The sequence below is a fragment of the Lissotriton helveticus genome, chromosome 7, assembly GCF_964261635.1.
Source record: "Lissotriton helveticus chromosome 7, aLisHel1.1, whole genome shotgun sequence".
NCBI classification, from domain to species: domain Eukaryota; kingdom Metazoa; phylum Chordata; class Amphibia; order Caudata; family Salamandridae; genus Lissotriton; species Lissotriton helveticus.
In genome coordinates this window covers 1,163,156,947-1,163,182,838 of record NC_136068.1, presented here as the reverse complement: position 1 = coordinate 1,163,182,838, position 25,892 = coordinate 1,163,156,947, and the positions used below count along the sequence as shown (strand labels likewise).

The 25,892-nt window shown below is 44.5% G+C and overlaps 1 protein-coding gene across 1 annotated transcript in view; it reads right to left on the bottom strand.

Moving 5' to 3' along the window:
• The window catches only part of RGS9 (regulator of G protein signaling 9), a 946,886-nt gene that overhangs the window by 268,440 nt on the left and 652,554 nt on the right, over positions 1–25,892 (bottom strand). Inside the window, exons 10-12 of the mRNA XM_078650792.1 lie at positions 6,758–6,787; positions 5,250–5,311; positions 3,518–3,631 (exon numbers count right to left, since the gene is read on the bottom strand). Coding sequence (XP_078506918.1) covers positions 3,518–3,631; positions 5,250–5,311; positions 6,758–6,787 — 206 coding nt within the window. The remainder of the gene's footprint in view (positions 1–3,517; positions 3,632–5,249; positions 5,312–6,757; positions 6,788–25,892) is intronic.

The window sequence follows — 25,892 nt, the reverse complement described above, 5'->3', positions numbered from 1 at the left end:
GGCTTCTCTTCATTACACTTTAGCTGCACCTGAGCGAGCCAGCGAAAAACAGAGGACAAACAATGTTGTTTCCCTTATTCAACTGTAGATATTTTCCTGGGTTCCCTGTCTGACCATTGGCATGATTTTACCTCTCACATAGATATTGTAGATTTATTGATTGCAATTGCCTTCCAGAAAATAACGAAGAATTGGAAACAAGCTATGCAACTTTCCTTTCAAGCTTGGTGGTATAGTGTTTGCTATAATCATCAACTTGATCGTGCGTAGGTTTCCCCTTTATCTTTACTCCCGAAAAGACAAATTATATGGTCCCCTATAACTACTTTCATCGATATATCAGCACAAAAATGTGCCCGTCATCACCCCTTATTGGAAGAGGTTCCCAAACCACCATGAATTGTTTTTATTAGCCTTTTATCTATATATGTGTTTTTCATACCCATAGATTCTATTTTTCCTTTTCCTTTAAATGTTATATTCCAGCTATTATTATATACAATGTTATATCTTTTTATACTGTATTAAGCCCTCGTACTTTTATATTGTTCTTTTTATCATAATTATAGTTATACCTTTTTCCTCTCCCCCTCTACTCCGGAGTTACATTACCTTCTCCCTCTATATGCAACTATTCTGTTTAAATGTATGTTACTTTATTGAACTATCATATTACGTTGTATCTTTTCCAAAATAAAGTTTCTTTGTTTAAACTAAGAAAAAAAGGCAGCATTTCTTTTCACTAGCACCCACCCAGGCCGGTCCAGCTGAACTGCCAGGCTGGTCAACTATTGAGAAGGTAAGTGAAAATAGGTTATTCATAACCCTAACATCTATGTACCTTGATATATATATATATATATATATATATATATATATATATATATATATATATATATATATATATATATATATATATATATATATATATATATATATATATAAATATATATATATATATATATATATATATATATATATATATATATATATATATATATATATATATTCAATGAAGGACTTTTATTGTCAGATGGGTTCAGTCTCAGTGGATTAGAATTTGAGTTTTTACTCGGCATTTAGACAGAATATTAGAAACAGAAATATTGTAAACCAAAATATTATGTCAATAACATTGAGGACACAATTATCGTGATGGCAAGTTTCTATAGATAAGCAAAGTTATATTATATATAACTCCACATATATGTACCTTGACGATATATATATCTTGGTTTACAATATTTCTGTTTCTAATATTCTGTCTAAATGCCGAGTAAAAACTCAAATTCTAATCCACTGAGACTGAACCCATCTGACAATAAAAGTCCTTCATTGATGGTTTTATTAATTATAGCACTGATCAACTCACCTCATCTTCAAACCAAATGTTCTTGGGATTTTTCAAGCTCCACTAGAAAAAGACAAAGACACTCACACATATTTATTCTAATCTGTCCTACCAGGCAGGAGGAACTTATCCTTCCCAGCCACCATATGGGCTCCACGAAGGACCTGATTTTCATACAGAAACGGCATAGACAAATCTCTAACCCCTTCTTTTTGCATTGGTCAGACCACTTCTTTATTCCTTTAAAATCCTGACATTAATGCACTCTTGCCATGTTAAACTGAACATGCATATAAAGAGAGTACAAACACATTGGCCATCAGCAATGACAAAATCAAATGGCCTGGCTGTAATGCCAACACATGCATGCACACTTGTGCAGAGAATATATGTGCTATGTCTCTATTCAAACTGTATCGTTCTGTGCCTCCTCAACCTATGTCCATTTTTTAATTGCCCAAGCTTCTAGAGCTGCTGCTTTTTTCCAGTTCCCCAGGCTTCTGTCAAATTTATAGTTTACACAAAGCTACAGAGTAGAGTAGGGCCCAAGGGGAATTATTATTATAGACCTATCAGCACCTTGTCCCCCAACTATACATATTCAATACAAGGAAGATGCTACAGGTCTTTGATGCAGTCCAGGCATACTAAGGGAATCTCAAAGGTATTCCACAACAGAGGCTGGAGTAACAGGATAGACACAGGGATACAAAGAGTGAAAAAAGTACCCATCAGCCCACTCAATAGTGGAGGCTCGTCATTTGGGATTTTCAAATGTAGAAAGTTGGTGTCCAACAAACACTGCCTCCAGTTAGTACTGAGGCTAGTTTAGGACCCAAAGGTTGAACCCTCAACCTGAGCAAATGACAGCACAAGTGGCTGAAAAGGGCTTCGTTGCAGTGCTCAAAGAAATAAGAAAATGTGAGAAAAAAAAGGAAGATGATCCATGTGATTCTAAAAATACCTATCTTGACGTCAACAAGAAAACTTTATTGGGTGTGCCCGTCAAGATGGTATAGTTAAAAACAGAGTGATAATAGCAAGAAAGATGGTTTGCTATTTACCCACGATGTTGTCTGGTCAACATGTTTCAGCCTATCAAGGTTTTCGTCAGGACCTATGTATCACTACTGCAACACTTACTTCATAACGTGTAAGAAAGAAAAATAATATTTTCATGGGTGGTGTGTCCCCTCCCAACTCTGTGGGATCAGGAGCCTCACCTCACCTGGCGACAGCTCAGTCTAAAGGAGGCCACGCACTCTCCGTCGTTACCTCTGGCTTGAACTGAGCCGAGGGGGAGGTCACAAAATTAACAAGAGATATCAAACTTTGTCACTGTAATTGCTTTCACTAGAACATTCATCTATAAAATTAGATTCCTCAGTACAATACACTTTTATATTAAAGGCCATATTGTGTGCAGTGCAACAAACAAGTAAGTGTGTACCCCATGTCTGATTCTACACTTATTATGTATTTAAAGAGGGGTGGTAGTTAAAGAGGGGATAAGTACCCCAGGACCAAATGTGAGAAAGTGCACGAGTAGTTCAGATTAACTAGAATGTATATTTTTACTCTATGTGTACATGCGTCTTCGAGTTTAAGAATGTTCTGCTTAACTCAGTATTTTTAAAAGCATTACCATTTAGTGCACTGTGGGATTCTCCTTTCCCAAATAATAGTTTACATCATTTCCTGGTATAACATTGCTTCCAAATTATCACATAGCATGGGATTATGCTACAAGAGAAGTGTGCCATCACTGGTAAGAACAAAGGTAATGCCATATATGTGAACACGAATAGTAAAAGGCCATTTACAATGAAAAATCGTGCTTTAAACTAGGGCTATCCAGAGCTAAACCAGAACAGCCAGACCCATATCAGAATTTCAAGTTAATTATGTAAATAGTTTACCCTTAGATTCAGTGTATCTAAATGTATCTTATGCTGATATCTGGAATACATGGCATTGATCCGGCCCTCTAAGACCTACAGTATGCTATGCAACTGGTAAAAGTAGACGAGAAAACCCAAGGAAGAGACTAGATTCAAACATGATTACGGAAAGGAAAATGACTGTCTATGGGTTTGATGCTGTGTTTAATTCAGATGTCTTTCCTGTGCACATGCAGGAATTAGAGGTTACTATGACTTTACTCACAGCTTGGCGTTGAGCTCCCAGAACATGCAGTCATCGGTGATCCAGGGGTTGCTGGGGAGGCACCCCGACATAATGGGGTCGTGGCCGTAGTACTGCTCGCTGTACTTTAATATACTGGAAAAAGACAACAAAAAACATCAGACACATGTCACATGTGCAGCTTTCTTGCTTGTTCGACACCCAATGCAGTAAGTGAGATCAGATTGAGCCTAGCGCCACCATCCTGTAGGGGGCTCAGGCAGTGCCTGTAGGCATGGCATTTTAGAGCCGATCTTACGGCACATCATCCCACCTTGGAGACCGCTCCACCTGACTTGTAATCGGTCCGGAGTGTGGTGAGCAGTCCCCACAGAGGGCCACAGACCAGGGCCTCCAGCAGGCTGGCTAGTCACCTACAGTACGCTCAAGAAGTCAATGGTGCCCTCCCTTATCTCGTTGCGTCAGCCCCGCATTGAAACATGCACCCTCTTCAAAGGTTGCCTGCCATAACACGCCACATTACCTGCCAAATTTAGCCACTGTGTCAGATGTTTTACATCACAGTCGTGAACCAAACAGCAAAGATCTGCTTCTGTGTGGCATGTCATACAGCATAAATCAACAAACTGTAGTGCAGTCCTTCTCTGCGAGGACTTCCACATTCTGGAGCGCACATCCATCTGCTCTGACGGTACCCTTCCGTCTCTAGCACTCCAGAAAAGAGTTCGAAGCATTCCTGTTTGACCAACAGCTCATCGCTGAAGGCCAATGATTTCAACACTTTCGTATGAGTCTATGCCTTCACCCAAACAACTGAGCCATTGCTAATATAGCCAGGTGTTCAAAGGGCTTGGTTTAGATGTCGGCATAGGGCTTACTCTGTCACAACGGTTATGGATATCCCTTCTGCCATATTTATCTCATAAGATTTAATGGGAGTTATATTTCGGCGGACAGGATATCCATCACCGTTGTGATGGAGTAACCTGTTCGCTGACATCCAAATCAGGACCAAAGTCTCGGTATAGATGTTACGATGGATGTGTGCTGATATGTGATTTATAGATCCCGCAAGCACACCGGTGAATATGTTATTGGACACTATTGACATCCCACTCACATTCCCCAACTTTGGTTAGCACATATACGCTATGTGTCCTTACATAATACGATTTCATTGCATGAATCGAAGAACTGGTTTCAATGTAAATTTTGCCTAACAAGAGTGGAAGATATATTTCATAACTGGTTCTTTCTGGTGTAGGAATTATATCCTGCACTTTAACCAAGGCAATATTTGCCTATCAGGTATACTAAAATATTGTGTAATGTTTCTAGTTCTTGTTTCAATCTATATGCCTAGTGCTCTTATGCAAAATACCACCTTTTCATGCGCCTTGTAGTTACTCATAATGCTTATGCAGTTAAAACAGTGGCCATTATTCTAAGTGCACCTATATATTTGTATTTTCTAACCCCTCTTTGGTATACCAAAGACTTTCCATAGCATATAAATAAATGAACACAATCCTTCATCCCAGTGTGACATGTAGTGCTTACACACTAAAAAGGTATTCAGTAAACACTTTATCTCCTCCAAGCTGTGTATGATTGTGTAATATCTACTATATCATGTGTCTCTTTCATCTTGTGTAACTACTGCCTCCAAACCGCACAGTGTATGCATACCTGATGGGCAAACACTGTAAATGAAATCATAAATTATAAATTAAGTAAATTAATAAATAAATACCCTCCAAGCGAAACGGAGGACTTCACGGTGGAGCGCATGAGGGAATGCTGGAAGTACATGATCTAGGTAAGAAAGAAAAACACAATTAATCCTTCATTCACACACTGGTTCTGATTTTCAAGGTGTTTGGGAGTGGGTGAGGCTGGACCTCTTATGCTAGCCGGTAGAGCCAAAGGGGCAGAGGGTCAGCAATGCCCCAAAAGCTATAGCAATTGTCAGTGACACTGAGTATCACACCGGAAGCTCTGCCGCACAGCATACCGCTCCCGAAGTAGATCCAGCAGGTTCCAGATGCTCTTGGTGGCTACCCCAAGCCTCACCATGATAGCTAGCCAGCACCCGCAAAGCCAATAAATCAGGGGTTAATGTGCTAATGCATGAAAAGTCAGCTTTGCATGTGTGCATTCATGCATGCCTTAATAATGAGGAGCCGACAGAGGCAGAGAAGATGTAAAACAGCCTTTCATGCGCTACAAGGCATGTGTTCTACTGGAGGCAGAAGGATCCACCGAAACCGCCAAGAGTGTTAGGAAGGAGAGGGATGCTGCTCTGGGCTAAGCCAAGATGTGATTGACAAAGTCTCAAGCCAATGGATGAGAGGAGCTGGTTAAAAAAACACAATGACTGAAGTAGGTGAAGCTAAAGCCCTCTGTAAGTATTTATGAAACAAAAGGGCAGCATAGACAGCTGCTCTGTAAAGTCAAGACCTAACAAATGGGCTTGAGAAGACAGCGTGAAGTCCACACCAAGGTGTCCTAGTCAGGCTGCAAATAACGTAGACAGGATAAAACCTAGCGTAAGTTAGTGAAAACAAATCGCGTTTAAGATAAATAACAACTGAGCAAAATGCATATATTTAAAAGAATTGTTTAATAGGCTTTCTGTGGTTGGGAACAATTTGGAGTTGAACATAAAATAATGTAAACGTTGTAATACATTGCCCAGAAACATGTGTGTTTTATTAATTGAGATGGATTAGGTAGAAGGCCTCCTTCACATAAAGAGTTCCTTTCTCCTCACCGTGTACCCCATATTATAAGTTAAGAGGCATCTCTCTAAGAACCTCTTTTTCAAATAAAATGGGATTTCGTGCAAATATGGGTAAGAGATCTAGAAACAAAAAATCGGTTTTATTTACTTGCTTGATGCTCCTGTGGGCAAAAACTTGAAAAGAGAGTGCACCGAATTACTGCGGGGGGGCGGGGGGGGGTGCAGAGGAAGGGCACAGGAAGGAATGCCTGTAACACTTGCGAGGACATTCGAGATGGTTTATTGTACCCAAGTCTGACAAGGTTTTTGCAGTTCAGTTTAGACAGTACAAAATGGTTGGTTATGAATTAAAATGGGAGCCTTGTTTGTGAAAAAACTGTTTTTTAGGTGACTATCCTTGGGCCCTTACAATTACAAACGTTTCTTTCCCTTGTTGCTACATATAATCTGTATGATGCATGTTGCAAGCGATGTCACTTAAAACTGGCACACATTTATCACCATTCTTCGGTACTTACTTCTCTTCTGTAAAAGTCGATTGTTTTTTTCTGCAAGACAGAAACAGATGAGTTAGTTTGATTAGACTTTATGTGAACGATCAAATAATCCTTTTTTATTCTTTCCAGCACCATGCAGTGTCTCCATGTTTAATACATTTTTGTGTACCCAGGTTCACGATGGATTTTGTGTTTTATGGAGTTAACGTGAGAAGAAAGAAGCTGTGATTTCAAATCCTGGCTGCACCACTTAGCCAAATTTTTGAGTGTGGACAAATTACCCTGTGATGCAATTCCTAAGCTGAAAAGTTGAGATGGCCGACCACAGTGTGGCACAAATAGGCATCTTCCTTTGTCCTATGCCAGCGCCTTGCGAGGTTCTTCATCGGGTCCAGCTCTTCCTCCCTCACGTCACTCCACACTAAGCAAGAAGCCTACACTGGGGGTGGCGCTGACCATTAGTGATTGGAAGGACAGCCTGGCATTCAGAGAACATCGACTGCAGTCGTACTCGCATATCGGGAACTTATGAGCATTCCTTGCTCTGCTACTGACTGTGAACAGGTCTCGTACCGGTGAGTCGCGCGTGAGAACCGGTCTGATAAAACCATACTTGCCAACTCACATGGTGCCAAAGTGTGAAACATGATAGATGCTCCCATCACACGGTCACCTGATGAGGAGCCAGTATCACACTGTGGCAGGGACAATGAGCTGAAACGCACTGTAAATAGTGGTTTTCCAGCTTGTTTTCGAGAGAGGTTTTGAACCAGTGCTTTAAATGGAAAAAAATAAGTGCAGGTACTCACCAAATTGAGATATGGACTAGGGGGCGGAGTTTGGTGCGGGGCTATGGGGTGGGGCTACTGGAAATGCTAAGGGACCCGGCCAGAGGCACACATTTAATCTGAGTGAGATTCAATTGATGCGCAGATGTGCAGAATTATACTGAGATGCAAAACATACATTCAGCTGAGCCACTCAATGCAAATTTGCTTCTAATCTAGCCTGAGAACAATTGGATTACGCTTCACTAAATAGACCAACAATCTTCACAGCAGCTAAGGCTACTCACAAAACCCAGCAAAAGTGAGGAAAGCAGATTAAATGGGAGTAATTGTCCTATTACAGGGTCGCCCCTTAGACTGCAGTGTCTCTGCCTTCTCAGAAGAAAAAGAGTGGGTGCCAAAAATAATACTGTTGGACTACAGCACTCGGTTTTCACCATCTCCGTGCAAGTCACAGGGGAATTTTGGGGACCAGCGAGATGCACCAGCTTGGAAAAAATATCAATGAAGCTTCTTGTACTGAAAAAGTTCACAAAAACGAAGTACAGAATTTAGGCCAAAAAAATACTACTTTAGAAAATCCAAAGGACTTTGGTTTAAAATGCTAGGTTCTTTCCTAGACCAGGTGGCCTTGTGAGTTCTAGAGCTTTAAGGTACAGACTGCCAACTCATGGTGTTAGAGAACTTAAGATAGTCTGTGGTCGGAGAAAAACAATTCACAAAGTGCTCTGTAGTACGGTTTGATCACTATTGAGGTAAAGTGGTTAGTTTCTCTTCAACTAGAGCATTAGACCTTACGATCAATTACCCAACAAATAACAAAACATTTGCTTTAGGCAACACACATGACACACAAATGAAGCAAACCTATTTGCTGGTTCACTCACAGAGAATTATTGCTGTACTTCTGAACACAAACTCTTTTCCCACAAAGCAAAGTTCACTCTTAATTTCAGCTCGGAGTATTTCTTACTGAAAAAGAAAAATGTTGCTTCTGGTTGTAATGCCCCCTGCACCCTTCACATCCAACGAACATGACAAAAGATAATGTCTCAAATGTGCCACAACTCTCTGGGGACTTGCATTTTGGGAATTTCTCTTAATGAGCTCTTCGTGTTTGATTCTATCTCGACCTGCCGGGCGGGCAGGAAATCCTCACAGTGTAGCTAGCAGAAAGGGTGACAGAAATCTGCATCCTAGGCTGGGAGCCGCTCGCACATCAGTCCTATCGATGACGTGCCTCCATCAGAGTTTAAGCACTATTCAATACATATTCAGATCTACTAGCAATTGTGCAATTCAATACATATTCAGATCAACTAGCAATTTTTTTGGTTGACCTCCAAATCTCAGCCTGGGTACTTAGCTAAGCTGGAGTCTAATGCGGTCCAACGCACATCCCATTTTATATGTGTTTAGCCATGGTGGATAATTGTGCCTGTGTGATCATGATGTGACATCATTCACCGATTTGAAGCTTCTCAATGATGCCATGTTTTACATGTATTCGTGCAGTAGCAATGAATCAGCAATAACACTAGTATTGTGAAGTGAGGCGTGTGTTTTGTTTCTTTTCTCCACATAGCCAGTGTCTTGTGTTAATAAATATGCAATTGCTAAAAACCACCAGTGCAAATGACAAGCATCCAGTAGTCCTTCTCCTAAAGCCCACAGCAGCGCTGTTGGGTTTCTTTCAGCAAGTTTACAGCCCTGTGTTTATGTCCTGAGAAATGGATTCAGCCTAATAAAACTAACAAAAGCAGGCACATACGCTCCTTTCAAATGCAAGCGAAGCAATAAACACAAACCATTTGTCAGGACAAGGGCCAGGGGGGCCTGTGACAGATCAAAGGTTTTGCTTTTCCAAATCGAGTGAAATTTTGCATATACAAGAAAGAAGCGCGACACAGCTGAGGAGTTGGTCAGTTTTCGGGAAGCCCTCTGATCGAGTGCTAACCTCCCCTCCTGCTGGCATAGCAGAATACGTCAGCATTCGTTTAGAGTCCCATAGAGTCTACCCACATTACTAAGCCTTGATTCCCACCGGCTACGGCGTCACTATTTATCAACACAGTCCTGCCAAGCGTCACGCAACAGGTGTGACGCTCACGCATTTCAGTGCGGTGATCCGCATCACCGCACTGAAATGCATTATCACGCATTTCGTCTTGTGCCAGGCTCGCCAGCGGCGCTCCTGTGCCCGGGCTCTCAGTGTTCTGAGAGAGGTGCTGCCAGCCGCCCGAGTGCCTAACAGCTAACTGAGAGACTCTGCTGCAGCGCTCAGCGGCGCGCTACAATGTATCTAGTCTCTCTGCCAGCAGCTGCCTGTGCTGTCCACTAAGTTCCTGTTGCCCGGAAACTGTATGCGCAAACAAATGGTGCAGGCGGCGCCGGCGCGGCTACTCAGACTCTGTCCTAGTCTGCTGCAGGGGGGCCGGGCTGCCCTCTGAGTCGTAATACTCAGCTGTCAATCACCGCACCAGGGGGCCGGGATTAATCCGGATGTGCCGATTAGCGCAAGTGCAAGCTGCGCGGCAGGAGACGCTCATGTCTCTCTGAGCGCCGTGCACGGCGCCCCGCAGCGCTTTGACACTGCAGCTCGCACCTTGCCCCAGGCCCGCCACCTCTGGCAGCTGAGCTCCTCAGGTCAGCAGAGCGCCCCGGCGGCGGCGACAGACTCACTGCTGCTCTGGCCAAGCTGCGCCCAGGCCCGAGGTCGGAGGACTGTGGAGCGTAGCCCGGGCTCGGGGTGACGGATATCGGAGTATGCATATTTCTGAAATCCTGTATCTGGATCACAGATGAGCATTACACAGGCATTCATGTTTTGTCGTTGAAATTGCCACTTTTAGTGACAACTCTGTGTGCTGATGCTGCTCCTATGGTGGCTCAGCCTCAGATGAAAAAGGTACAAAAAAGTGCTTCGAAATAATTTCTGGGATGAAAAAGAAATACTTTATTTACCCACCAAAGTGCTGCCCAGTTGAGGTTTCCAGTAAGTTCTGACCACCACACGACACAAATTCATATTTGATGAAACGCATCAGCCGGGCCCGAGGTCGGAGGACTGCGGAGCGTGGCCCGGGCTCGGAGGTGACAGGGGCCGCGGCCCGGCGGCGGCCGAGGAGTGACAGTGTCCGTCGGGATGAAGCAGCAGGCACAGCTGGCAGGCAGACTCGTCAGAGTGGCCAGTGTAGAACCACATCGTGGCTGGGTGGGCACGGCAGCAGCTGAGCAAGTCACTTAGTAAGTGTGTCAGTCACTGACTGTCACTGTTTTATTTATTTTTTATGTTAAGCACTTTGCAGCGCTGCGTCACACGGAGAACTTACCCCGGGTGTCAGAGAGCGCTTCAACAACAGAGACAACAACTCTGTAGTACTGAGGAGAAAATAGTTATGAGGCAAATTAATTAAAGCTTAACGTGTTACATGAGGCATAAGTGACAATCGTGAGCAAACGAGACAGCACAAACGCTGCATTACAGGAAAGTGGCATGATGGATGATGCGACGCGTGCAAGTAAGTTATAAAAGCGTGCAAAGTTAGTAAAAAGTAGACTAGAGCCTATAATAGTGCAATAAATGGCAGACACTCAAACACAAGAACAAATGTAACGTTACGTCGTAGGCAATGGTGGAACTGTCTGGTGCAAGTGTGACAGCAAACAAAAAAATGTAAGAGGTAGCAACCATGTTAAGAGAAAAGTGACACTCGGCAGCAAGAGCTCAGTGCTGTTTGTTAACTTCTATGTAGCCGCTTACCTCCTGTGACATGCGTTTATTTAAAAAAAAAAGGCAGAAAGTAGTAGGAACAGTAGTTTTCAAAGAAATAGGGTACCGGTAGGCCAGCCAGAAGGTGAGACACTGTCACACAGCAGCACCTACGCAGAGAGGTAAGCACTGAGCCTTCAGCATTATTACAGCCCATCCCCTTGGACCTTCTACCAAGAGCACTGCGCCAGGTATTCTACTTGCCTGGCCGTAGCATCACCGTGACCTTTACTAACATGACATGATGCAGTGAAACAATAATTTCACATAATAAAAAGCATCGATCTGCAGGGCTGCTCTGTCTGATCATCCTTCCGGAGTCAGAGAGCCTGCTGCCCCTGGTTTAGTCTGACCTAAATTAGGGGCACTGGCGGTAGGTTCGAACTGAACGGATTGACATTGAGTTGGGCTTGGAGTACAGAGGCAGACTGTACACGGGTGTCAGTTCAGTACAGAACTGCAGGAGAGTTCAGGATAAGGGTAGACTGGCAGAGCTGTGCATGAGTGTCAGTACAGTACAAAACCGCAGGGGGCTTCAGGTTAGTGCAGAGGTAGATGTCGGAGCTGTACATGGGTGTCAGTCAGGCCAGGACGCAGTTTACATTGGCAGAGCTGTACATGGGTGTCAGTACAACACTGCTGGAGGTTTTAGGTTAGGACAGAGGTAGATTGGCAGAGCTGTACTTCGGTTTTAGTACGGTACAGAACTGCAGGAAGTTTCAGGTTATGACAGAGGCAGATTGTTAGAGTTGAAAATGGGTGTCAGTACAGGATAAAGGTGGAGGCTTCAGAACAGGCTAAAGGTAGATCGGTAGAGCTGTGCATGGGTGTCAGTACGGTACAGCACTGCAGGAGGCTTCAGATCAGGACAGAGGTAGATTGACAAAGCTGTTCATGGGTGTCAGTCAGGTCAGGACAGAGGTAGATCAGCAGAGCTGTACATGGGTGTCAGTATGGTACAGCAATGCAGAAAGCTTCAGGTTAGGGCTGAGGTAGATCGGTAGAGCTGCACGTGGGTTTCAGAATGGTACAGCACTGTAGGAGGCTTCAGATCAGGACAGAGGTAGATTGGCAAAGCTGTTCATGGGTGTCAGTATGATACAATACCTCTGCAGCACGTGTTATCACAGCAGCTGCTCTGAGTGTCATCTAGAGCTGTGAATAGTGGGTATTATCAAGTCCGAAGTCGGGTCAGTGCATGGACATTTACATTCTCAGTGTTCTTCACAGTATCTTTTTTTTCTGATTTGTGAAGTGGCCTGCCCGAAGCACACTGAGTCACACAGACAGAGACCTGTGTTGTTGACTTCAGTGTGGCTCCTCTCTGCTCACACATCCTGTTGAGTTGGGGCCTGGACGGTCCGAGAGACCTGCCACAACATGAGACTCAGACTCGAGGCCCAGGCCAGGGGTCCCCATCTTGTTGCTAAGCAATGGCCCGGCTGCCTCGTGATCATTACAAGGCAAGCTGAGGAGAGGCAGAGCTGAGCCCCAGTGATGTCACCAGCCCCTACCAGCACAACAACAGGTGGCCAGCCCGGTTGCTTTCGGTTCAGCCTGCGCCTCATGATCATCCACGACGGTTACAGGAGGGAGCAATAGGATTAGTCTCTTTCCATTGCTGGTGCTCTGCAACAGTTTCAATAAGTTCTTGGAGTTTCTTGTTGCTCAGTTGGCTGTAATTTCTGATATTTATAAGTTTCCCTGGCCTTAATTGCATGATTTTTGCTTGCGAGAAAGTGTCACTCATAGTCATTGAAATGTCACTCATAATTTCACTCACATTTTTAAAATGTCACACATGGGAATCTGAAACCTTGGCAGCTATGTCAACACCTTCCTCCTTAATCGGACTCCAAACAAATGCTGCCGTATTCTGCTATTCCAACAGGAGGGGAGATTAGCACTCGATCAGAGTGCTTCACGAAAACTGATCACGCTTCTTTTTTGTATATGCAAAATTTCACTGAGCTTGGCTTGCCCCATGAGTACCGGTACTCTCTTTGTACAAGGAAAAGTTCCGGTACTCAAGTGCCGAACATTTAGAAGTGCCGGTACTCAGGACCGGTGAGTACCAGCCCATTTAAAGCACTGCTTTGAACTGGAGACATCCATTAAGGGTGTGAAACACCCCAAGAAATCGGCATCAGCCTCCTTTAGCTTTTTCTGGGGAGAGGAGGGCCTTGGGGTCGAGGTGGGGTTCAAAAGTGCCTCCTAGCTACATCTCGGCATGAGGCCCCACCCCATTCAAAGCCCCGCCCCCTCCTCACACTGTGAGATTGTTCTTCAAGTAGGCAGGTATGTAAAGCTGGAAGCCTCAACTAGCATAAGTGTGACTGTGACCAATTTGACAGCTGGCCTTTCATACATGTTTAGTAGAGAAAAATCTAGATTCTTATTTATACACTTCTTAGCAGTTTCCATGCATACCAAAATATGAATATTAAATGGCCCTTTTCTTTTTTGATTTCTTCTCTTTGGAGAATTTCAGTGTTTTGCTTTTTAAATTGAGTTTGGGTTAAATGAAGATTATATAAATCCATTTAAAAAGAAAATACGTTTGGCCAGCGGGTGGCACTGCGGTAAAGCGTATCTGCCACATTTCTTTGTTCGCTTCATTCAACTTTCAAAGGTAGAAATACAGAATTCATAGGCGCTGGAAGTAGGAGCGAGGGAGCTGGGGGATAGGGGAGGTACAGGAGCACCTCCAAAATAACCATGCTATAGTTCAGAAGGTGAATTTGCTGTATTCAAAGACAAGTCGAATGTGAGGCTGTGTCTTCTGCCAAATTGCTGCTTATTCTTTTAACATGAGATTGGTGCAAAGTGATAGCATTTGAAGAAGTAACCTATGTGACAATCTTGCTTAGGTACACGGAGTGTGAACGGAAAGTCTATAGAATGTCGATTGAACTCAATTACGTATAATTACCTGTAAATGAACTGTACAAATTATTCAAAATGTATCAGCACTTTTACAAATTGAGGAAATTATTTGATGATGTGCAAGGGATATTTATTTGTGAAATCCAATTACCACACATTATCATTTGTGTGAAATATAGTATACTTTTATTAGCAAAACTGTATATCTGTGCAAAGTTGGCAGTGTATACCAAGACGTGGGCCCCTTGCTCACTTTGCCACTGGATTAAAGCTAACCTGGCTGATGGGGGTGTTACCCCAAAACCAGTCACATGATGCTAGTTTCTGGTCGAGGGAGGACCTGGCTTGGCAGTTCTGCTGGACTGTTCCTATGAGGAACAGGGTCAAGACTGATTTGCACATGGCTGGGTCTGAACTGGGGTGGCGAAGTGAGATGAAGAATGATGAATTAACCCAGCTCTGATAGTGACTGGGGGATGAGTTTCTGAATAGTTTCAGCACTCCGTCTATCATCTTATTGTGTTTGCTGCATAAATTCAGTGGTCATTTCATTAGAAAATGTGCTGTCTTTAAATAAATGTGTGCAGCACACTATGCTTTAGTAATATGTTCGCCGCAGTGTGCTCCAAAATGCACCACACGCTACAGATCCCACCCTTACCACTCTCCTGCTGAATGAGTGTGGCTCATTTGTTAGACTTGTCCTTAGTGTGATGCTTAGGTTTTTACAATTCCTACAACTTCAGTGGCGTAACATGGACGGTCGGTAGCACTCCCACTCAGAAAATTGTTCCAGCACCGGCGATAGAATGTGAAGATAATGTAACTAATCATATAGCACAGGCCCTCCGCTAGTGCACAAATAACAATTTTTATTTTTGGTCAGCACTTTATGCATATAATACTTGTATTTACCAATCCCTGATGGTGTCTGCCCCTCCAGAACTCAAAGCTTTGGCCTGAAAATCGCCCTCACATCCCATCAGTTCATCGTGCTATTTTGCTAGGTAAGGCTGAGCTAACCTATCCAGTTGATGCTTATTCTGGGCATGGAAGCCCTACAGTGCTCTAAGGCTTCATCCCTCCTTACTATTGGTATGGTCCTGCCACTGTTATTGTCACAGCCCTTTTAGAGCTCTCTTATGTCAGGATTGTCACTTGTCATCAATTTGAAGACAGCCGCATAGCAACACTGCCATAAGCCCTAATATAAGCAAGGAAGAAATGCATTACGTACCTGTACCTGCAGTTATCCAGTATTGGTGTCTTTCATAGATTCACATGCCTGAATCATTCCCCGTCGTCGAGATGGGAGTCCCTGGTACGTAAATAAGTAATGTCCCAAAGACATATAGAGAATAGTAGGCCATACGGCCTCACTTTTGTAAGATATCAGCTGTCACCTCCCTCTAGAACCTTCCTGGCAGGAGCCTCAGTCCCTCAGATTTACGTACGCACTAAGCTAAGTAGGCGTGTTACTGAGAGAATTAGGTGAGTCCTTCCAGGGGAGGCGGGAGGGTTGCATGTGAATCTATGAAAGACACCAATACTGGATAACTGCAGTTACAGGTAAGTAACGCATTTCTTATCCAGTATTATAGGTGTCTTTCATAGATTCACATGCCTGAATCAGAGTAGCAAGCAATGCAGAAAGCACATTTCGTATAGTACAGTATATGCAAGTTATTAGATAATAACATATCCAGCAACTAGTAACAGCCCATAGATGCAAACAATACCATCAGCAAAGAAATGTGCATATAACAGAAGGATGGAGGGATGAAAGAAGGCTCACCTGAATGAAATAGATGGCGTAGTACTGCTTGTCCCACTGCTGCATCCTTCATAAGCTCTGTGTCCAGGCAATAATGCCTAGTGAAGGTATGAGGCGACTTCCATGTTGCCGCCCTGCAGATGTCAATAACTGGCACCCCTGCAAAGAGTGCCATAGAAGTGGATATAGCCCTCGTGGAGTGGGCACGCACCTTAGAGCGCAGATGCAGTCCTGCCTGTTCATGACAGAAGGAGATGGCTGCCGAAATCCAGCGTGAGATGCTCTGTTTTGTAAGTGGGAGACCCTTCCTAGGTCTGCTGTAAGCCACAAAAAGCTGATTTGATTTCCTAAATGCCCTTGTTTTGTCGATGTAAAATTTCAAGCATCGCTTGAGATCCAGAGAATGTAATGCCCTCTCCGCTGCTGTACTGGGATTTGGGAAGAAGGAACGCAAAACCACAGGCTCATTAAGGTGGAAATCTGACTGAACCTTTGGGATGAACTTCAGATTGGTTCTAAGGATCACTCTGTCATTTTTAAATTGCATAAAAGGATCCTGAATTGAAAGTGCCTGCAGCTTACTCACTCTCCTTGCGGAGGTGAGCGCAAGAAGTAGCGCTGTTTTCCAAGAGATGTATTTCAAGTCAGCTCTGTGCACCGGCTCGAATGGATGCTTCATGAGTTGATTAAGGACTACATTCAGATGCCATGTAGGTGGCAACATCCTTATTGGAGGGAAAGATCTGTATAGTCCCTTCAAGAATTGTTTTATTAATCTGCTTGACCAAAGGGAAGGTCCCGCTGAAGTTCTTTTATAACGGGATATCGCAGCCAAGTGTACTGTAATTGAAGAGTGGGCTAGACCTGCCTTTGCCAGGTGTAACAGGTAAGGTAGGATTTGTTCCGGCGAAGAAGAGAAGGGATGTATCCCTTGATCTGCACACCAAACACAAAACCTCTTCCATTTCAGGGAGTACGTTTTGGTGGTGCTATCTGCTTGTGTTTTGGCTAGGATGTCTCTACAATCCTGCGGAATGTTTAAATTCCGAAACTCTCGGAACTCAGGAGCCAGGCAGCTAACTTGAGAGACTTCAGATCCGGGTGTTGAATTTGCCGGCTGTACATAGTGAGTAGAGATGGACACTGCGTCAGACGGACTGGCGGCTCCAGGGATAGACGGTGTAGCTCTGTGAACCAATGCTGTCTTGGCCAAGATGGGGCTATTAAAATGAGAGTACACGGCTCCACCTTCATCTTCCTGAGGACTCTGGGAAGCATCGGGAATGGTGGAAAGGCGTACGCAAAGACGTTGCGCCATTCGATGGAAAATGCATTCCCTAGAGACCCTGATTGGGGATGCCAACTTGCGAAGTGTGGGCATTTGGCGTTGATCCTCGTAGCGAAGAGATCTATCTGTGGTGTGCCCCATCTTGAGAAGATTTGGTTGAGAATCTTCTGGTCCAACTCCCACTCGTGAGACGATGATTTTTGTCTGCTCAACTAGTCGGCGAGTACATTGTCCATACCTGGGACATATTCCGCCTTTAGGGCTACATTGTTCATTATTACCCAGTTCCAGATTTTTTGTGACTCACGAAAGAGTGTCAGCGAGCGCGTCCCTCCCTGCTTGTTGAGATAGTGCATTGTCGTGTTGTTGTCTGTCCTGACAAGCACTAGGGAGTTCTTGATTCTTGGTAGGAACGACTGCAGGGCCAAGAATACCGTTCTCAACTCGAGCAGATTGATGTGGAGCTCTCTCTCTGTAGCTGACCACTTGCAGCTTATTTGCAGTTCCTGCAGGAAGGCTCTCCAACCTTCTTTGGAAGCGTCCGTTGTTATTACATGAGGAGCCGCTGGAAGTAGGAATGTCAAACCTCGGGACAGGTTCCATGAAGACATCCACCATCTCAGGTCCTTGACCATCTGAGAAGTCACTCTTATGTGGTCGTGGAATGACCCCGTGCACTGGACCCACTGCCTCGAGAGTGCCTCCTGCAGAGGACGCATCCATAGGCGACAGTGAAGGATCAAAAGGATACACGATGACATCATCTCTAAAAGGGATTTGAAGAGTCGGACCTTCAACACTCTTTTTGAGGCTACTGTAGACGCTAGCACGAGAAGATTGTTTTCCCTCTCCTGAGAGGGGAACGCTCTTGCGGAGGTCGTGTTCAAGGTTGCTCCCAAAATGTTGATAGTTTGAGATGGTCGCAGGATTGATTTTTCCTGATTGATCGTGAGACCCAGGCAATTAAAGAGATTCAGACAGGCGTTGGAAGACCTGGACGCGTCTTCGAAGGATGGTGCCTTGATTAGCCAGTCGTCCAGAAAGGGAAAGACTTGATGACGGCATTGCCTGAGATATGCCGCCACTGGGGAGAGACATTTGGTGAAGATGCGGGGCTCAGACTTGAGTCCAAAGGGCAGGACACAGAATTAGAAATGCCTGCCCGCTACTGTGAATCTCAAGAACTTTTTGTGATTTTTGTGAATTCGTATATGTAAGTAAGCGTCTTGTAAGTCCAATGACGCGATAAAATCCACCTCCTCCAGAAGATGCAAAACTTCCTGGATCGTTTCCATGCGAAACGACTGTTTCTTCAGGAACTTGTTGAGGGCCCTGAGATCCAGGATTGGTCTCCATTTCTTTTCCTTCTTTTGGATTAAAAAGAAACAGGAATAAAACCATTTACCTCTTTGGGATGGTGGAACTCTCTCTATCGTTCCTTTCTGCAGCATAACAGAGTTTCTTGCAGAAGCAGTCGTAGGTTCTTGTGATACATTGGACGAGGCGGGGTTCGTGGAGGGATGCTCATGAATTCCAAAGAGTGGCCGAATTGTATTAATTGAAGGACCCACTGGTCCGTAGTAATTTTTCTCCAATTCTGTAGAAAATAGGTAATTTTTCCTCCAATTTTTAATAAGGGATATGAGGTGTGGACTGGCCGAATTAAGAGGTCATTGTCTTCGCCCGTTGTTTTTTCTCTGTCCTCTGCCTCGAAAGAACAACTTTCCATACGAGGACTGTTGGCCTTGTTGTTGCTGGCGTTGTTGATACTGTGGCCTACTCTGGTTGGACGAATAAGAGGATCTGTACTGGAAACCTCCTTTGTAGGAAGATTGTCCTCTTCCTCTATTTCCTCGAAAGGACTGACTTTTATACTGAAGTGTGCCCAAGGCCCTTGCGATGTCCGTATCCTTTTTTATGCTTTGTAACGCCGCATCAATTTTGGGGCCAAATAGTAGCTGGCCGTCATATGGCATGTCCAAAATCTTTGTCTGCACCTCAGGACGGAATGAGGTCGCTTTCAACCATCCTTGACGTCTTAAAACAGCTGCACCAGCCAGCTGTCGAAATCCTGTCATAGCAACATCCATAGCACAGTCTATTATCTCTGATGCTGATGTTTCCCCTTCTATGAGTATTTTCTTCACGTCTTCCTTGGATGCGTCAGGTAATTCAGACAGGTATGGGGCTATATCTGCCCACAGTTGTCTATTATAGCGCCCAAGAAGCGCTAAGGCATTTGCAGCCTTGACAGTCATTGCCGACATTGTTGAAAAACGCTTTCCTATGTTGTCCAGCTTCCTTCCATCCTTATCCGGAGGAGCCGATACAGGAGAAGAAGGATTTCTAGAATTTTTTTCAGCCGCCTGCATCATCACGGAATCCGGTTTAGGATGACCTGTCAGGCAGGCCGGTGCCGAATTTGGAGCTTTGTATTTTTTGACCAATCTAGGGATTACAGGTGAAACTGAGGCAGGATTCTGCATGATCTGCTCCCCCTGTTTCCAGAGATAATCAATCATAGGAATTGATCTTGTTGACTTCTTTAATGACTCCTTGAAATCGTACAGGAAACAGTCTTGTTCCTGTGACTCCATTGTCATCTGGAACCACTTAGCGGCTCTTTACACCACGTTATGGAAACCACCTATATCAAATGGCGGCAAATTTGATGAAACAGGCCCCGGAGATGCTGATGAAGCTATGACATAATACTCCCTGTCATTATTGACGGATTGATCATCCTGCAGCTCCCCTTCCTCTTGCTGTTCCTCCTTGAGGAAATGGTATATCCACCCGTTCCCTTTGAATGATTAGGGGCGGGGGTCTTGGTCTCGGCGATGGAGCCGTTGTGGGAGCTTGAGGTGCCGGAGATTCTGGGAACCTCTGCTTGTAGTCCTCTATAAGATATCTTAGATCTGTAACCCGGGATGCTGGCAGGCAGACCATAGGTGTAGGTGGCGGATGGACCACCTTCTCCTCAACCTCCTCCTCGTCCGAGCTTTGGCATTTGACATTTAGCTCTGAGGGGTTAGTCGCTAATTGGAACATATCCCCTTCGTCAGAATCTTCATCTTGAAGTAGACGTGCTGGTGGTAATAGCTGCACATGGCTAGGGGAAGTTAGCTCTAGCGTCAGCGTCTTTCTGGTAATCTTCAGACACACCGAAGCTGACTGAAAGCCAGAATCAATCACCGTCGACGGGCCCGTCGACGGTGAGATCGTCGATGGAGTAGCGACGACAGTCGTCGTCATCGGTGATGTTGCCGTCGACGGTATAGATGTTCCTGTCGTCAACGGTGGCGTCGTCGACGGTGTCTTCGTCGACGGTGACGAAGTCGACGGTGATGATCTCGTCGTCGATGTTGTCATCGGCGAGGCTATCGTCGACGGGATCTTGGTCGTCGATGAAGATCTTTTGATTACAATCGTCGACGATACAGCCTTACCCGCCGTCGACGATGGGGTTGTCGTCATCGATGATGATAATGACGACGATGCCGTCGTCGTCGAGACTGTCGTCGTCGACGTAGATACATAAGCAGGAGATACTGCTTTCTTCATCACTGGTGATGTCGTCGACGATGTCGTCGTCGGCGGCGGTGCAGGCTTCTTAAAGGTGTTTGAACCTCCTTTTCTGAAGCTGTTTTTGCCTTGACCTCTGAAGACTTTTTAGCTGCCTTCTTTTGAGGAGTATCCAATGGGCCAGGGGAAGCTACCCTAGGTCTTTTGAGAGATAATTTTGAGGAGATTGAAGAACCCTCACTTCCCTCAGAGTAATCCAGATTGTCTCTATCCTTAAGCCTTTGGAGCGAGATCAAAAGACGTCCCTCTCGGTCTTTTAGAGGTTTAGTAGAAAAGGTTTGACATACCTTGCAGTCCTTAGCCGAATGATCTGGGTATAGACAGTAAAGGCAGTCCTTATGTTGATCATCAATGTGTAACCTCTTTTTTCCACAAGAGCTACAAGCTCTGAAGAGACCCTTCTTTGGAGCATCAGCCATAGTAAATAGCTTTCCTTGAGGAGAAAAACAGGAAACAATATCCCAAATACTGTTGAAAAAGCTGTAAAGCAACAAACCCGAGCAGAGCTCAGGGGATACTCCCTTAGCACAACGTGCGGTAGAAAATCTGAGGGACTGAGGCTCCTGCCAGGAAGGTTCTAGAGGGAGGTAACAGCTGATCGGCTCTTTTCTAGAGTTTGGTCCTTTTTACAAAAGGACCTAGATATCTTACAAAAGTGAGGCTTTATGGCCTACTATTCTCTATATGTCTATGGGACATTACTTATTTATGTACCGGGGACTCCCATCTCGACGTCGGGGAATGATTCAGGCATGTGAATCTATGAAAGACACCTATAATACTGGATAAGATATACCTCCCCTGACCTCCAGTCTGGAAGTAAAACACACCCTTAACAGTCTTAAACCCCAGTGGCCCCAGTGTCCATGCACCTCCTGCATTATTGACTGCTTGGACGGATAAAGAAAGATTCAAAGTAAAAATAGCCTCAAAAGTAATGTAGTGAAACGCCAGACCTCACTTTCCCACTGTAGATCCTCCTCTGGAGCGGAAACATCTGCCTCCAACTCACTGCTAACAAACATAAGAACCCAATGTACCTTCCTTACATTCAGTAAACATCTGACAACTCTTCTAGTATGACCCTTTTTCGAGTAAGCCCTGAACACTCTCCTATGATAGTATGAATTCCCACTCAGGAGCAGAAATGACAGACGGATTTCCTACCTTCCTTCGCACATCAAATGAATTCCCATCCTGCCTCTCAAAAACTCTTGCATTATGTTATTGCTTTCCAGACTGGCTCCCTTGACCTGGCTTGGCAGCTCGGGCTGGACTGTTCCCATGAGGAACAGGGTTAAGACTGCCTGGGTTTGAACTGGGGTCGTAAGTGAGCCAAATATCCATAATAGATTTAACCCAGGTCCAATAGTGGTTGGGGGAGTGTCTGGAAAGTTTCAGCACTCGTGCATTATCTTATTGTGTTTGCAGCTCATGCATTAACTCAGAAATTAATCACAAGCTGCCTGTATGTACTTTAGACACTAAAGCTGAGCTTTGGGCTGATCCAGTGCTGCTGGACATGATACATGATAACTTGTATTTTTAGGCTCGATTATCAGGGTTGATAGGACAAAAATATTCTGTAGTGGATGTAGAGCTTGTTAAGAAAAAAAAAAATGAAATTGGTGCGCTGTGAACCCCAGTCAAACGATCCCAGTGTTGACACAAATTATTTAAGTCACCACATGGGCTAAAGTAATTAAAACAGCATGCCCAGGGACTCAACACCTAAAATTAAATCTATGGACTTACCGTATGGATCAGAATGAGCTATAGTTAAACTGAGTGCCGACTACTCTCGTCCATTCTGCAGAGATGTTAAACAATTGAATAGTCTGTACTTGAGGTAGTAGGACCAATCATTGGATGGTTATTTACTGGTTACAGCGGAAGTTGAGGTTTACACTTCCCCCTTCAGGGGCCACTGTTTCCTTTGTTTTTGTTAATTTCAGCACCTCATTGCACTTTGAAGGCCGGAGCAGCAGCAGGGGCGTAACGAAAGGTGAGGGGGGCCCCTGCAGTCAGTCTGGAGCTCCCAGGCAGGGTACTGTTCTGAGGGGGCCCCTTGAAGCTCCGAGCTCCCCGCACCGCAGGGGCTGCAGGGCCTATGTTACACCACGGAGCGGCAGTATTGATGCATAACTAACTCATATTAGCACGGTGACGCTGACACCAATATTAAAAAACATTAGATGAACCCCTGATTTGTTTATACTTGGCAGTGCTGACAGTGACTGCACAAACTGCCCAGCATGGGCAGAAAAGGCTTGGCTTTCAATACAGGTCATCCTGAATTTAAGCATGGGTGCATAGTAGAATGGGTGAGCTAAGAGATCTCACTGGCTTCTCAGATTTCAATTTCCTTCTAAACAGAGGGACTAAATATCATGTGATGTGTGGTTTAGACCACAGCAGGGCACAGGTCAGGGGTGCACACGGGTAGTCTACCCACCATTTTCACAGAGTACACGCTGTCCACCCTGCCAAGAAACTGGTTCCCATTGAAATTTGCAGAAATTGTCCCAGTATAATTTTCTGACACCTGGCACATTCAGCAGCGCCTGCAGATTGGCTGCTTTTCATTTCCAGCAGTAACGTGCAGGCAGAAAAGGGCCTTTTTTATTTTCAGCAACAGCTGGCCTTAAGATAAAGGTTGAAGCGAAGGGGCCATCGGGCCTCCTTTTGTTTCAACATAATACTATCCGGAGCCTCACACCTAGATGCAAATGCAATAGAGGGGAAACAAAGGTGCACAGCTTGTTATCACTTAACAGGTACTTAAGAGAGGCATGCTTGTAACTTTATTCAGTCCCTGTATATAAGAAATATGCATGCACTGTAAGAATGCCAGATGTATTGGTCTGTCCCAGTATTTACACAAATAACAATTTAAATATCTAAATTTTATTAATTTTTATTCAGTCCCTGTATATAAGAAATATGCATGCACTGTAAGAATGTCAGATGTATTGGTCTGTCCCAGTATTAACACAAATAACAATTTAAATATCTATATTTTATTAATTTTATAGAGCTACTCATCCCACTACAGGGTGTCTGAGTGCTTTGTGTAACATACACATTATACATTGGCAATAAATCATGTAACACAGATCTATGTTAACCTCCAGAGTTAGCTTACCGGTATTAATATTCCCTGAGATTAACTGGACTCACAAAGATCTCTGCAGCAGGTGTTCATAAGATATTTTAAAATGCAGACTTTCAACCAAATAAGCAGAACAGATCTCTAGCCATATTTTTATTTGTTGACAATTTATTTGTGGAAGAGCTGTAAAAAAAAAATACTTAAGGCTCTATATTTTCCGTCAAGGTTGTGCCATTTTTTGGCACAACCCAAAGCAAAATCACCTTGGTTAAATATCCTAATGCGCTTAAATATACTCATGATAGACCTGCTAAACATATATGTGGGTTCTTAATATCTGATGTTACTTCTTGTGATGTCACATCCTGTGAGGTCACTTCCTTTGATGACACGTGCAATGGCATGCACCGTGATGTCATGCGCTAAAGATGTCATGCTCCATGATGTCACTTGCTTATGGCCTAACTTGGTTAGTCCCCCCACTTCTTTTTTTAGGATTAGTGCCCTGCACTAAAGAGTGCCTTAAACTGAACCCTATTTATCAGTGACATCCACTCTCAAGAATTGATGGCTGGGGACACATGATCCACATGGGAAACATCATTTAATATGCAGCCAGAACTACACAACACCTTTACCATGCATTCAATACCACGCAAATGCCTTTACCACAAATTTGCCTTTAGCACACATTTGTTTACAACAAGATAAGAAAATATATTGCGTTGTAAAGGCATGTGTGGTAAAGACATATGCATGGTAAAGATTTGGGTGGTAAAGGCATGCATGGTAAAGGCATCTGTGTGGTAAAGGCATTTACGTGGTAATGGATGAGTTGTAAGGGCATGCATGGTAATTCCATGTGTGGTTCCATCATACATACGATTCACATCAGGGAGTGGAAGAAAATTGCTGCGGTCTACTGTAGGTGCTGTAAACTGGTGTGCCATTATTACTGCAGTGTGCAGTTCAGTTGATGGGTCTTAAGAACAGTGCAGCAGAACTATCACCAAATTCAAGGAAACAAGATAAAAACTTGAAAAACACTTAATAGCCCCTTGTTGACTACAAGGTAAGTTAATGGTATTTGCATGTTAATAATCCATATTTTTATACAGCAGCTTTCACCAATTCTTTGGTTGATTGCCACTGCTGAGAGAATTGGAAGTACAAACTTGTGTGTCGTTTGTGGGTTTTCTGAAAAAGAGGTCTTGAGTGAGTGTGGCACATGTGGTTTGGGGAAGGTGAGAAACTACGATTCTTGGAACCTACACCCACACCATGTGAATGAGATCTATGTTATTCCATTTTGAAGGTTCCCTTAAGAGGTACTCCATCAGATAGGGTTCATGTAATATTCTCCTTCACCTAACTCTGGGGGTCATTATGATGGCGGATTTTCCGCATACTCCGGGCCGGCGGAAGCCACCGCCGGCCCGGAGTATGCGGGAAATCCGCCGAGGAGGCCTGAAAGACCCACCGCCAAATCAGGATGGCTGGTGGGTCTCACAATCTGTCCGCCGCTTTTCCGCCGCGGTCGGAAGGCGACCACGGCGGAAAAGCACTAACATGGCTGGCGGTGTCTTTCAGACACCGCCAGCCATATTAGGATGTAGGGGAAGTAATGCTTTTCCGCGGCGGCTTTTCCGCCGTGGAAAAGCATACGGACATTCACTTTGGGGGCCCGTTGCGGGCCCCCTGGGTGAAGGTTGCGTGGGGGGTGTACATGGGGGGTACCTATGGTACCCCCCTGCCTTTGCGTGCACGAAGCGGCAGGCACCGTGCGGTGCCTGACGCTTTGTGCATGCAAATGCACAGCTTTCGTTTTTTACATTGCGGCGGGTGCTGCTTCAAGCAGCACCCGCCGCAATGTAAAACATACAGGATGTGACCGCCAGGGTGGCGGTCACATCCTAATTGCCATGGAGGGACCGCCGCTGCCCATGCGGAC